At 50.3% G+C, this 14,560-nt stretch overlaps 1 protein-coding gene across 1 annotated transcript; it reads left to right on the top strand.

Annotated features, from left to right (window-relative positions):
- Positions 1–2,271: 2,271 nt before the first annotated feature.
- Positions 2,272–5,238, top strand: JKF63_07493 (uncharacterized protein; the record flags this gene model as incomplete). Its single annotated transcript, XM_067903430.1, has 1 exon — positions 2,272–5,238. The coding sequence occupies one exon, from the start codon at positions 2,272–2,274 to the stop codon at positions 5,236–5,238; it is 2,967 nt and encodes a 988-aa protein (XP_067758855.1).
- Between the last annotated feature and the right edge of the window lie 9,322 nt (positions 5,239–14,560).

The following is a 14,560-nucleotide window of genomic DNA, read 5'->3' as shown; positions in this document are numbered from 1 at the left end:
CCCACTTCTGAAGTGCAGCGGCTCAAAGGAATTGAGGCAGAAGCATGAAACGCATACCGAATACAGGGTCTCTGAGGGCCCTGCCCTGAGGCTTTCCAACTTCTTCATTGAGGTCATCTACTCTGCACCTCGAAAAACGCGGTGTTGCTGCACAATACACGCCACTGGCTTCGCCATTAAGCAGGGCCCTGGGCAGTGCATCCTTTGGACGAGTGTGTGCTCTCAACCCAACCCCGTCTCTCACTACCCGTAGCATATCCGGTATTCGCTGGAAAGGGCTGCAATATATATGAGGAGCTTGTCTGACGCATGGCTAATCTGGCAGTGGGTGATTCGCTTCTGAGAACCAGGGTTCGGCTGTGATGCAGCCTGCATGGGCGAGCGGTGTTTGTATGTCCATGTGCTTGTCGAGATGTTTATGGCTGGGTGGCACTGAGAGGGGGAAAAAAATGAAGTGGTTCGTGGGAAGTAGGTTCGTTGTTTCCCGTACAAGAAAAAGCTGATGCATATAAGTCTTGTGGCAGCTTAGCTGGATGCATCCTGCGTTGGCGTAATTCTGGAGGGGCGGGCAATGTGAATGATCCCGACAAGACGTGCTTATGTTTTGCTCGGTCTCTCTGAAATGGAGTGGGCGGATGGCTAGCGTGTGACGTGATTTGAAGCTTTCAAAGGCCATATTTGTTTCTGAAAGGCGGTGTTGAGACGTGAATGGACGAATTCTGCTTCCGGCGCGCCGTACCAATAAGGAGACGGACAACTCATCCAAGTCTTTATCTTTTTTTATTGAGTTATCCATACCACAGTTCTTGGGGGCCAATATGGCAACCCAAGTTGTTTACTCACACAAGGCGCATAAGGTGGGCTTGTTCATTTTCTGGGAGCATGGTAGAAAAATCTTTTCTACCAGGGGACAAGAGAGTGATCCTGGAGTCATGTACTGGCGCGGGCTTTCGGACTGATCGACAGTGCTTTGCGAACTACGACGTCTACACTAGGTTGTATTTTGTTTTTACTCTCGAAAGGTTAGACCACTGCCCGGGTCGCCTGTGCGTACCCCTAAAGCTGAGCGCCTAAGCTCCTAGTAAAAGTGATACTATTCTCTTGGTAGAGCGGACTCGCTGCAGTGACAGAAATCAAATATTTAATGCTACCGAGCAGACGCATCTCCGTGAGGTAAGGGAGGTTCAAGGCGGTTGGCCTTGTAGTCAAAACACCTAAAGCACTGGCGCCACAGTGAGAGATCCTGTGGGTGTGAATTCACTTGAGTCTGCATCTCTAGCGGGTTGCGTCTGGGGTGGGGCTGTTTTTCTCGGCGATAGCGCTGACCAGGTTGACCTTGTGCAGGAATGCAAATCGTCTGGCGTTGGGAGCTGATGGCGGTTGAGATGTGCGGCCCAAACAGTTTATTTTTTGTTCGATGAGGTGAGGCTGATAACTCCCAAGCTTTTTCCAAAGAAGAGCTGTGTGGCTCCAGATGACGTGAATCGTATCCGAGGCGAAGAAACAGTACTGGTAGACTTCTCTTTTCTTCTTTATGCATAGCCTGTGCTCTTCTGCACGTAATGTCGGCATAGACTGTGTGGTGCAGTGTCCTTCCCCCTTCACCTCGCCTTTGAGGCTTCATTCACACCCATGTATCAGCTTTTGGTCTCTTTCAGTCGCGAATGGTGGTTTCTTTGCTTCAGTGACCTCCGAAGGCGATTGTTTTTTTTTCCACGGAATTTGTTGTCTTGTTCTCGAATCGGAGGTACTAGGCAGCGGTTCATAGTTTCCAAGTACCCCGACGCACTGCCAAGCATGGGGTCATAGTGTCCGAAAGGTACTTGGTGACTCACTGTGTAGATCTCTGGCAGAGTATTTAAAATGCATTCGCACGGTGTTCTGGGGAGCTTCCTCAATTCTTCACCTTAATTTATTATGCATGACATTGTGCAGCATTGCCACATTTTCTCGTTTTAATTAGGCGTAGATCCAACGGACCCGACCAAAGCAACCACCCGTGCAACCCCTTCACCAAATAGGAGAGGGTGATGAAAGCGCAGTGTTTCACAACGCGTATTGTAGGGTCTCGTGACTACCAACCGTCACTGGTAATGGGAATGTCTCTCTCTTTTACCCCTGCTCTTCTCTATCACTTTTCCTTATGTGCCTAACTGATGCGAGTAGCGTTCGCTACCGATCTCTCAGTGATAGCATGCACAGAAACAGAAGAATTGCAAGAAATCACAACCATCGTGTGTAGTCTTAACAGCTTATCAACAGGCAGGCAGAATGTCGGTGGTTCTTGATGTGCAACCCGACACGGGCTATGAGCCCTCTGAAGCTGAAACGTTAGAGTACGGGAAATGGCTCGGGATGGAGCTTCCCGAGGACATGCCCCTTTTGTGGATAGCGCGTGAGGGTCTCAAGGCGCCACTTCCAGAGCACTGGAAGGCGTGCAAAAGCGAAAAGGGAGAGTTGTACTACTTCAACTTTAAAACTGGGCAGAGCATTTGGGATCACCCCTCCGACGAACACTACCGTGGGCTTCTCAAAACTGAGAAGACAAAGCTACAGGCAAAGAGCAATGCAAAGGGCGACAATGAAGCCACTCCAGCTTCGTCCAAGGCTGCTCCCTCCCATGGCATTAATGCTGCAAAGAAAAAACGATCAAAGGTTGGCGACACTGACACACATGAGAAAATCTCAAAGATCCAAGAGGCAGTCAGCAAGACCAACAGTGTCAAAGAGCTGCTGCCAATACAACAAAAGAAACAACTTCCCGAGTCTTTGAAACTAGCCACAATGCCGGAAAATAGAAAAAAGAGCGACAAACCAAGTGTTGCAGCAGCAGGCGTAGGTTCCCCCGAGTTTCAGCCTGTCGCTTCCCAAAGTATCTCCCCTCTCACGTCAGATGCTGGAAAAGCACCCGCTATTGACGAACCTGAACCGATTACCCTTCCATCACAGGTGGTGGCTGGTGGAGGTGTGAACGGATTGAGGGCATTGGATAAGCGTAGCTCATCGTCCGAGAGAGCGGTCTCCCCTAGTGCCAAACATCAGAAAGCGAGGGTGGATCAGGAAGTGAGCAAGGAGCTGGAGGTATATAGACTTCAGCAGCAGCATCGCCTGAGGGAGCAGAAGGAGGGCATCGACGTTGAGATGGCGGAGGAGCTCAGACGTTACCGACAGGGAGTGGTCATTAAAAATCAAAAGGAGCTAGCAGCTATCGATAAGGAGAAGGCGGATGCGCTGGGCGCCGAGTCGGCTAAACTTGCCGCCGAGCTCGACAGCAAGCTTGCTGCACTGCGCCAGGAGTATGATGAAAAGCGCGACGCCGAAAGCGAGCGCCTCCGCAGCAAATTGAACTCACAGCTTGACAATGATAGGCGAAAGATCGAAGCGGATGCTGCGCAGATGTTAGAAGCTTTTACACGTGAGAAGCGACAGGAGTCAGAGATCAAAAAGGAAGCACAAATTCAGGCGCTGCAGGAGGCTGGTAAAAGTGTCGCTGACATGAAGGAGTTCCTGTCGGTCTTCTTGCATGAGTATGAGGCCGCCCTTGGTGCCTTCACGGATGCTGTTCAAAAGTCGCACAGCGTCGTCGAACAGGTTGCCGTTCACAAGCAGAAGGAATTGCATGAGGAAACGGCTTTAAAGCTAGTTCAGATACGCGAGCAGGATGCCCGGGAAGTCCAACAGGAGCAGGATCGTGCTAGCAAGCGGCTCGAGGCGCTACGGAAAGACAACGACCGCGAAGTTGAGGAACTCAGAGAAGCGCAGCAGCAGCAGCTGCAGAGGATGCATGATGAGCTTAAGGAACAGCGCAGTGCCAGTCAAAAGGAGCAACTTTCCTACGAGCACGCGCGCTTCATGGAGACACTTGCAGAAATCAGGGCTGCCCAAGCAAAGGAGCTCGAGGTCCTGAAGCAGCAGCTAAAGGAGAAGGCTCAAGAGGAGTTACAAGCCATCATACAAGAGCTGGTGAAGGAAAGAGGCTCGAGACGAAGCAGCCTGAGTGTTAATCGACTTCCTGAATCACACGAACAAATGCCTCGCGTCTTGGAAAGCCGGTCTCTGAGTCCAACAGATGACGACGACGATGCAAGAAAGGGAGGGGCGTCTCCTCCGCGTTTGAACAGAAAGCTACTAACACGAACCTCATCCCAGGCGGGCACTTCTCGAGCACTCACGGAGAGGGCACCGCAGCCGGATATCAAAGCTCTCGTTACTGAAGCACTTCGTGAGGTATTTGCCGGGTCACCCTTCATCCTTTCATCTCCTGCACAGGGAGGAGAGGCTCGAACGACCTCAGGAACGCCCGCTGCGTCAGCAGGCGCAACCGTCACGCCGTCAGGAAGCGGGCAGGGCCGCCGCCACTCGAACCCGACGGCGAACTCAATGCCGGTTCTCTTCAGCAGCAACTCGGCGAAGACACCTGGGGCGTTTAAGCTACCTCTTTCTTTCCAGGAGCAGCGCAGCTTAGTTGACGGGGAAAGGAGGCGCTTGCAAGAGGGTCGAAAATATGTGGAGCAGCAACAGCAGAACCTCGAGGAGCGTGGGCAGCAGTTGAGGCGCACGCGGCACCAGTGGAAGCAGGATGTTCTTGCAGCCAAGCGGGAAGGTGTCCGCTCATCTTCGAAGCGTGGACAACTACTCAACAAGGTTCGCCTTACACTGGAGGAGCAAGCGCAGGGCTTAGAGTACGACATGCTAATTCTTCGCGACTCTCAAGTCTGGCTCTTGTCGAAGGAGCAGCGCCTAAGGATTTTGGAGAAGCAGATAGAGGAGCAGGAACGCCTAAGGGGTCGTAACGGCGGCGAGGCTTCAGCGCTGCACAACTCTAGCGTTGACACTGCGGTGCTCATGACTGAGTTCTTCAAGCCCCTGCGGTACAGCGGCAGAGCCCCCGACACACGATACCACCGGGATGTAATGGGGTACAATGCTATGGGGAGCAGCAGCGCTCCTCCTAAAGACAGCTATGCGACCAGCCCCGTTTTTTCCAAGGCGCTGAGCCGCATCGAACGGCGCTTAGACGAAGTCACATCCATTATTCACATGCAGAACCACCAGGCTCTTTCCCAGGCCGTGACTCCGTTTCAAAGACACAGCAGCGGCGGCCGCCACAGCACGGTCTCACCAGCTCTTCGTGAGACGCTGCCGGGGTACGTACGCCGCGTGTCGCGCAGTCACTCAAAGCCTGATGCCCTGCGGCGGGAGACGCACCTGGACCAATGGAAAGCCCCTGCAATGTAAAAGCGCTCTTTGGTGTTGACCGCAAAGCTCGTGATTTCAGACATCACTTTTTTTTTTTTTTCCAGATATCTTCCTTCATGTTGTTCACGTTGCCTGATCACGCACGTTTTCCTTTCGTCGCAGGGCGAGGAGGGGGGAATGTGCGCATCTAATCTACAATAAACGAATCTAACAGGAAAAAAAATGCTGCCGATGATAGATGGAGCAGCATTGCCTTCACTCACCCGGAGTTTGTGTGTTTGCATGTGCTTATCCGTACCCCCCCCTTTCTTTTCTATATATCTGTATGAATATGTATTTTTTTTGGGTTTACTGATCGGCTCCCATTTACTCCCCCTGCCCCCTCCCCCCATTTTCCATAGAACGACTTCATTTCCTTCGTCTTCATTTGAATAGTGTGAAGTTCCCGTGTGCATGGCTATGTGTTTGTCATGTGTAGGTACAAGTTCAAGCTGTGCGTTTCTTGTAACACTAGCTTTCCCTTTGTTTTTTCCTCGTTTTCGACCCCCCCTCCCCAAATCATGTTATATATATTTATTACATGCATACCAAGCCCTCCATAAGTGCTTCTCTCTCTCTCTCCTCCCCCCCTCTTCCCCTCTTCCCTCCTTCCCCCTCCCCCCTTCCCCCTTCCGCCCTTCCCCCCTTCCGCCCTTCCCCCCTCCTCTCCTCCTGCTGCTTCTCTTCATGTGTGCGTGATTTCCGTTACCGAGAAACGTCGTTCCAGACGTGGATATTAGAACGGGAGTCGCAGGAACCCCCTTCGCCCTTCCCCTCCTGTGAAGGAGAGGTGTGGGGACAAAACTCCTATCGCTGCCCAAAGAAGTGAGGTGGTGAGTATAGATCTAGACAAAGTTGTTACCCTAATAGACACACGAGCGCCGGTGCGCCATTCTCGGAGTTTCTATAACTGTCCAGCTCCTGGTGTTTTCCTTCCTTTGTTTGGTTCTCTTCAGCCCTACTCCCCTACCCCATTCTCTCTCTGTGGAGTGTTTTTTGTTTTTATTGCCGTTCTTCCCTCATCCCTGTTTCAGTGATTGTTACCCCCCCTTTTTTCCCCCCGGGTGTGCGGCTGAGGACCCGTGCGACTTTTTTATTTCCGTTTGTCCTCGTTTTTACTTCCCTGTGTGACGGCGAAAGAAAAAAAAACTTCCAAGCGTATTTGTGTACACATATATATAAATATATATATACATTTATATATATATTTATATATATTTATATGAAAAAAATAGTGATGCCCCCCTCCTCAGAAAAGGCGCTTCTGAAACGAAAAAAAAAAGTGTGTGTATGTTGTGGAGTCATCACGCACTCTTTCTCATGTCCTGCGTGGTTTTTCATCGACAATGAACGGTGAGTGTCCAAGTTTATGAGGGGTGATTTGGTGGCGCTTCTGTCACGCGTGGCTTTACTGGATGAGGCTGGATGCTGGACTCACCTGCTTCGGTTCCCCTGCTACTCTTTCACTCGTTTCACATTCAATTTCTTTTTTCTCTACATCTCGTCTTCTACATTATGTGCGCCTTGGCCATTCAACCACCCATTCTCACGGGTTGGTGTATGTGTGTGTGTGTGTGTGTGTGTGGACGCTATTGCCCTGCTACACCCTGATAACAAGACGGTAAGAGGGAAAGAAGGGGAAGAGAAGGGGGTAAACAAAGTTGGTTGGCGAGTTTTCATTGATCCACTTCACTTCTACAGCTTATCCATCTGTTGCTCGCATATCAGGCATCATCATCTCTACTCCTCTACCCCACTTTCCACTTGGGTTTTCCTCCCTCCCCTCCCATCCCTCCCCCGGTAAATACATCTGTGTGTTCTTTGAGTAAACTTCGTCATTTTTCTATTTTTTTTCCTTCCAGAAGGGTTTAGACGTCTATTACGTGAGGGGGCCAGCCCGATCCCTTGCTGAACATCCATTTTCTTTTTTACTGGTTGTCCACTGTACCCCACATGATTGCAAGACAATCTTCTCTCGTTGTCTGCCCCACTGCCTTTTCTGCCCGTACTTCTTGATACGGAAAATTTTCTCCCCCCTCCCGTCTTCCCCCCATGGCCGTCACTGTGTGGGTGCTGTGGACTAAGAGTGAGCACGATCCTGCTTCCCCTCCTCTTTTTTTTTGTTTGCATAGACTCAGCAGAACAGTGGCCACTGGTGTCGTTGACAGCAATTTGGTCCTTACAAACAGCCTCACCACATCTACAGGGGGGAGGAGGAAGGGGTGAAGGGGTGAGGCGCTATAAAAAAGAAAAGCAACTGGAGTTATGCCCTGAGTATATATACATATATTTATATATGTATGCATATATTGAGTCGTGTGCAGCAACCGTGTGTAGAAAACAATGGAGCGTCTCGAGAGTTTCTTCCGCGGTATTTCGATCCCGTCGTCACGGCAGGGGAGAGGGGGACTGTCCCCAACTCTGCAGAACACTTGTGCTGCAACTGCACGGCAGGGAATTCCCATCCACCATCTACGCACTTCCACCTCAACGAAATCTCAACAGGATAGCCGGGATTCCTCCTATGGAGATGTGGCGATGTCGCCTGGACACCTGTCCGTGTGCTTCCTTGAAAGCGTGTGGGATGCCGAAGGGTTCCAGGGTTGGCCATCCAGTTTTATTCTTACTCCAGCCAAAGGGGGGGGGTGGGCAATAGAGGACTGGATGCAGAGACCTTTCCGTTTGCACACGGAGAGGAACGACGAAGTGGGAGTGTGACGAGAAAGGCCATGATAGAGTCGTTAACAAGCATGAAGCTGCTTCGTTTCTCAGCCGTCAATCCAGATGATCTGGCGTACTCTAATGGGTCGTCAGAACAGGCGCCAGTCGGGCACAGGGGTGATATCCCGGGCCGCTCAGGAAAAGGAAATTCGCAGTTGGGAGGGGGGGGGAGGGAGAATGGTTTAACACTGACCTCCTCGCGCCTGCGGCTCCAGAATGGAAAGCGCTGCTTGCCACAAAACCGACCCGTTCGACTGAGGGCCCCCTCAGAGAGTGATGTGTGTTTATCCACGGGTATTCGACGCTCCCTGTAACCCTTCTCGGCTCGTGCAAGGAAGGCGTAACATCACGAATTGGTCCTCTGAGCAGTGTGGGGAATCTCTGGCACCCAGTTTACGTGGATGGGAGGAAGGAAGACAGCAGCCTGCGGTACAGAAACAGGCTAGATATATATTTTTTATCCACATCACCATTGCAATTAGCGGAACAGCAGGAGATGGAGCTTGCCGCTACCCATGTGACACAGCCCAGTAGCCATCCTAGATTGAGAGGCAGTCGTCGCGATTCGAATTCTCACCACCGTCTCTCACAGGTAAATGCCTCCAGGTACCTCCCCGTTTACGGCAACTGCGGGGCAGCGTCGCCTTCCTTTTGGCAGCAACTTTCACCTCGAGGCAATGATGTCACCGCTTCCTGCCCCGGGGCAGAGGCGTTGCTATCCCTGAGATCAGCAGCAGCACTGCATCGTTCTGTGCTAACGCAAAGGCGCTGCCTCTGCCTGGGGTGCTCAGGTCGCCAGTGCGGTACTCGAGGTTGGGGCCTTCGGAGGAGGGGAATCTGAACGAATCTCAGCGTCTGGATTGCCATTTGCCGCTGCCGTATATTCGTTCTGTATCGCTGTCAGCAGTTCAATGTAAGTTGTCCCAGACCGCTCTTGCATTGCCACCACCCGCATCACCGACACAGCGATTTCAGAAGGTGATTTCTCTGAGGCAAATTCGAGTGGTTTGCACTCTCCAGCTTTGACAGCTGCTGCCACTATTCCAGCGAAGGGCTTTTCACCGAGCTCATTATTCCAGGCTCCGATCCCGTTCCACGGTTGCCCTCTGCGAGGGCTGTGTGGACTCATGGTGCCTGTGCTACCTTGCCAGCCACCGGCCAAGTTGATTCACTACCACGGAGCCGATCCACACGAAGCCACAGCTGTGACTACTCTCTTCGAGGCCATCTAGCACCCTGCCAAAGCGTGTTGGTGTTGCTTGCCGATAGTGTGAGGTAGCGTCGCATAGGAAGGGAGGGAGGGAGGGAGTCTTTATGCCGTCTCAATCCCTTCGTACAACTTCTCTCCCCCATTACAGCCTTGTTGTGGCACCATGTGTATACAAAATAGTTTTCTGTTTTTTTTTTCCAATCTCATTTCTCAGCTCATTGCTCCGACGTTGATCTTCCTATCGAGCGTAGAACAACTCGGATCAGAAAAAGAGGAAAAACAGAAGAAAGTGAAGATAGGGAAGAGCATCACCATCAGGGAGAAAGGAGGTGGCACTAGTTAACACACTGTTTTGTTTTCTCCGACGATCCCCCTCCTCTCCCTCGGTTTGTGCGCTTCGTTTTTTTCTACGGTCGTTATATATATATATGTACACACCTGTGTCGCTGTTACTACCACGTCATCTTGTGCGACAGCGATATCCGGGGTTTCCCCTCCTCCCCTTCGCGATGACTTTTTCCCCCCCTTTTCTCCTCTCTTCACACGTATGGGTCTTGGCTCCACCGTTAGTGTGTGCTCTTTTTCTGTGCCTCGTTTTCCCATTCGCCTTCTTGTTTTTGCGTTCACCAGACGCATTCTTCGCAGGTATGGTGTTTCGATAAGAGTCATCTTTGGTCTACTTCTCGGATCACTTTTTTTTTTGTTCTCCCTCTCTCTCCTGTATCCTCTTTTCGATTTCGCTCCCCCTCCCCCATTCGCTGTATGGGGATGGATGTATTGGTGGAAGGGAATGGGGGAGGGGGTGCTTTGAAAAGGGGGGGGTGCGATACTCTTTTTTTTTTGACGATTCCCTTTGTGGCACCCGCTTATCGGAGTGTATTTGCTTTACTCCCCCTTTTTCCCCCCCGTTGTAGCGCCGTTCTTACACATATTTTGGTGGTCTGCCTCCTTTTTTTTTAATGATTATTATCGAAATCCCCCGATCTTTTGGTTTATCGTTCTCCCGCTGTGTTTTACACCTTCGGTGCTTTGATACGAACATGCGGACAACTTCGCCTCCTTCGGAATCGTCCAACCCCCCCCTTCGCCGAGGGTGAAGTGTTTCTTTCTGGTGCTTTTTTTTCTCTCCTGCTAGTCTACCTCGGAACACCACCACCCACTCCCGTCTCCAGTGGTTGTTTGCTCAGGAGGGGGCGGGGCGGGGGGGGGGGGCGGTATGCGTTTCAGGTGTTTCTCTTTATTTTTTATTTTTTTTCAAAAACGTGTATGACCATCTTTCTTTCTTCTTTGGTTCACTCCCTGTGAGGATGTGTTACTGTGTGTGGTCGCTTTTACAGTTGTGGAGAAGAAAAATGAGACGTCGCAGTTCTTCACCAAAAAAAAAGGGCGAGACATGGAGGGGGGAGAGCGGTGTGGTAGTGCTGCTATGTCCGAGTCTTTTTTCCCTATTTCTCCCTTCTCCCTCCCCCTTGCTTTTTTTTTTTTGAAATGCCGTTTTTTTTTCCGGCGCCACCATCAACGTTTTTGAGTTCAAGTCGTACCTGGAGTGGTTAGTTCTTATGAGCCGCAGGAACAAAAAAAGAGGCCACTCGCAGTCTGTGCAATAGCTCGTGATTGCCTTGCTGTCTGTCGTTTTATTAAGTGACGTGATACGTGGTTTGGCTTATTCTCCCTTCTTTGATGCCATGATCTGCGTTGTGCTTGTCATTGGTTGAGAGGAACCCCCCCCTCCCTAAAAGACTCTCGCCCGTAGTGAAGAGAGAGATGGATTGAATAGTGTATGCTGATAATTGTCTCTTGTGCTCTGTCTTGCAGGCCTTTCGTTTTTTTTTTCTGTTGCTCCTATGCCAGAAGGGAAAAAAAAGGGTGGGTGGGGGAGGGGTGCATCCATCCGTCTGTAATCTTCGGCTGAAAAAAGAGAGACTTTTTAGGTTTGCTTTTATAAAAAAAATCGCACACCGCTGTTATTGCAGCACAACACTGCAAGATAATCAGCAGTCAATCCAGTTTTCTGTTTTTTTTGTTTCGACTTCAGTGCAAAATAACCAGTTATAAACACACTGCGAAAATGGTTTCTAGTCTTTTTTCCCTCTGTTCAAGATCTCCTTCCTCCCTCCTCCCCTTCCGAGGAGGGGGGAGGGCCCTATAGTCTTCTCTTTCTTATCATTTTTCATTGTCTGTGCCTTGAGAGTAAGTCCTATCTATTGACCTTCCCCATGCTTCTGCCCGCTGGGAGTATGAGCGGGTGAGGGCAGATGATTGGCCTTTCTCGTCAGAATACAAACACTAACGTGTAAACGCGCATCTCTAGGGCTCGCATAGAGAATACTTTCTATTTCTATCGGTAGGGTCTCGGTTTAAAGCGGCACGATCCCATCCTCTCCTCTCCTCTCCTTTCTCCCTTCCTTCCTCCCTCCCTCCCCCCCAATATGTGGGGTTCACTGAGATGATTGTGCGGATGTGCTCATGACCTCGGTAGAGCTTTCTCGCTCGCTCTCTCTCTCTCTCCCCTTTCTTCATGGTCCCTCTCTCCCCTCCTCTACCACAACATGGTGAAAGGCGGCGATGTGGCGGTGGTGGTGGGTGGAGTGTGTGTGTGTGTGTTCATGTTGCATTGTTTTACTTTGCCTTTTTCTTCTTTCTCATTTTCCTTTTGTTTGACTCTGTTGTTTTGCCACTACGAAGGAAAAAAAGACACACCATATTTTACACCTCATTCCGTTTCTCGACTCCTTCCCTGCCCCCCCCCCCTCCCCTTTCTCGCGCTATAGGCGACGCACATATTTTGTACTGACATGGTTATAATCTCTCACCCACTAACACCACCACCACCACCACCACCTTTAGTGTTTCTTCGTAATTCTTTCATTCCCACATTGTCTCCCCTCCTTTTTTCTCCTTTGGCCGTGGGGTGGGGAGGGGGAGACTTGCAGGTCGCTGACGGGATGAAACCAGGGGTAAAAAGAAAAGGATGAAGTCACGTAAGCACGGAAAGAAGAAAGGGAAAGGGGGGAGCTCTGTCATTGGGGTGCAGCAAAACCGCTTCGTCTCTGGAGGATTTCTATTGTTCTTTCCCCTCTCCTCACCCGAAATCGAGTCACTGAGTTTCTGCGGCGCGCGTGCGCGCAAATAACAAAAAAGTTTCTCATTGCTCTCCATATCCTCCTGCATCACCGTTTCGCTTTCATATGCGATGTGTGGGTAACGGGCCTCCTCCCCCTCCCCCCATATTTAGCACTATGCTTCTCTGTGCAGGCTCCTCACTCCTTGCCGCTGATGCCTCATATACTCTCTCTTTGTCTTTTATTCATCTGTCTTCTTCTTTCTCCCTTCCCTTATCCTTGCCCCCCCCCCTCCCATCCCACCAATATCCCCATTCCCCTCTCCGCATCCTGATCCCGGTGCGGGGTGGGTGGGCCTTCTGTGCCAATCTACTATACCCACATACTCCTGGACGATACAAGAAGCGCATCTACGCCACTTCCGCCCCCCACCCCACCCCACTCCACCCCACTCCACCCCTCCCTTCCCCTCGCCCCCTCGCCTTCCCCCGAAGAGAGGAAAAACAACACGACAGAAATCTTGATAACTGTTCATCATATTCTTGATTGAACACACACACAGACACACACACACACAGACACCAATCCTTCCACGATCTCCCCCACGTTCTCTACCATCGACCTTTCCCTTTCCCGTGGATGCTTGTTGGTGGTTTTTTTCATTTTGTGTGATTCTCACTTTTTCCTTTTTTCCGTACTGTCTTGCGAACACACGCCGTGGTCTTTGACGGATCGCGCGCGCACCCATACGCGTACCTTTCTCTCGTTTTTTTTTTCCCTGACGAGTGTTGTTCGTCGCGTGTGTGCTGTCCAATTTCTAGCACTCTTTTATTCACCACCACCACCACCACCACCACCACCACCACCACCGTCTCCCCCCTTTCTTTCTCACCTCTTGTTTTCTTTTTTTCCCTCAGGCACTTGTGTGCACTTTTTATGTTTGTGCTTTTGTTGCTCTGATTGTCTCTCTGTGTGCGTGTGTGTGTGTACTCTCCCACCCCACTTACTTTTGTCATTATATTTATATATATATAAAGGAGAGAGAGGTTTGGCTCGCGCTCCTCGACTGTTGCTGCTGCTGTTGCTGCTGCTGCTGCTCCTTCTTTTACTGCTAACTGCTCCCCTGCCACACGCACACAAGTACCTCACCACATCTCGGGGTGAGCGACACTCCCTGAATCTCTTTTTTTTCCTGAATTTTTTTTTTTACAGATAGGCAGTTGTGTGCGTGCGTGCGTGTTCAAGTTGACTGTGCGCCCTCTAACCAGCATTTGGCGGCTTCTTAACCCCCCCCTCCCCCCCCATCTCACTCCTCTCTCTGCCCCACCCTCGCCCGTTGTTCTCGTATTTTTGGCAGCTCTCGTTTCCTTAAGCTTTACCACACATCTTTTCGTGTTTTTTGTCCGCTGGTTCTGTTTTTGTGTCTGAGGATTCTCTCCTCCCCCCTCCACTCCTTTCCCCCTCCACCTCCCCAGAAAAACGCGGATTCGTTGAAGCCACTGTCGGAGTACGTTTTTTTCTCTATTATAAAATTTTATTCGTGTTAACAATCTGCCTCCCTCCCCCTCCCGCTTTCAAGGTCTGTTTTCCCTTGCTTCTTTTTTTTCTACTTTTTCGTAATTTGTTTGCGCGCTTCTCCGTTTCTCCTCCCGCTCGTCTGCGTCAAGAAGCGGAAGCATACACCCACACACACACACCCACACACACACAGAGGAGAAAAAAAAGAAACCGGCGCACATCAAACACATCATATATTTATATATATATTGGTACTTTACTCCTCTCGCTCTCGTTCTCGTTCTCATTTTTTTTGTACAACTATATATATATCTATATATTATATTGAATCTGCTGATATTTACTGTTACCATATCCGTTGCTGTTGCGTTTTTTATTATTATTTACTACTCTCCCCTGCGTTTGTGGTCTTGTCTTCCTTCTCTTTCACCTTGTTCGTGATTCTGCTGTGTACGTGTGTGCTTGTTATCTCTGCTGCGTCGGTGTACGTTTGTTTTTTTCCCATTTTTCTTTGTCTCTTTGTGTGTTTGTGTGTCTATCTCGTCCCCCGTTTTTTTTTCCGAACTTCAAGTGCTAAGCTCGAAGATACAGATCGTCTTTATTGCCTTTCTCGCTCTTCTTTGTCTTTTTTTAAATACGAGCACTGGCTCTCCCTCCTCCTCTCACGGCCGGTATACAGACACACACACGCACACATATATATATATACACTTCACATTATTTACTTCGTCTTTTTCTCTTTTTTGTTTTCATTCTCAGTCACCGTGTATTCACCCTCCCCCTTCCCTCCCCTCCCCTCCCCTCCCCCTCC

The sequence above is a fragment of the Porcisia hertigi genome, chromosome 12 (assembly GCF_017918235.1).
Source record: "Porcisia hertigi strain C119 chromosome 12, whole genome shotgun sequence".
In the NCBI taxonomy this organism is placed as follows: domain Eukaryota; phylum Euglenozoa; class Kinetoplastea; order Trypanosomatida; family Trypanosomatidae; genus Porcisia; species Porcisia hertigi.
This window is presented reverse-complemented; position numbering and strand designations above follow the sequence as displayed.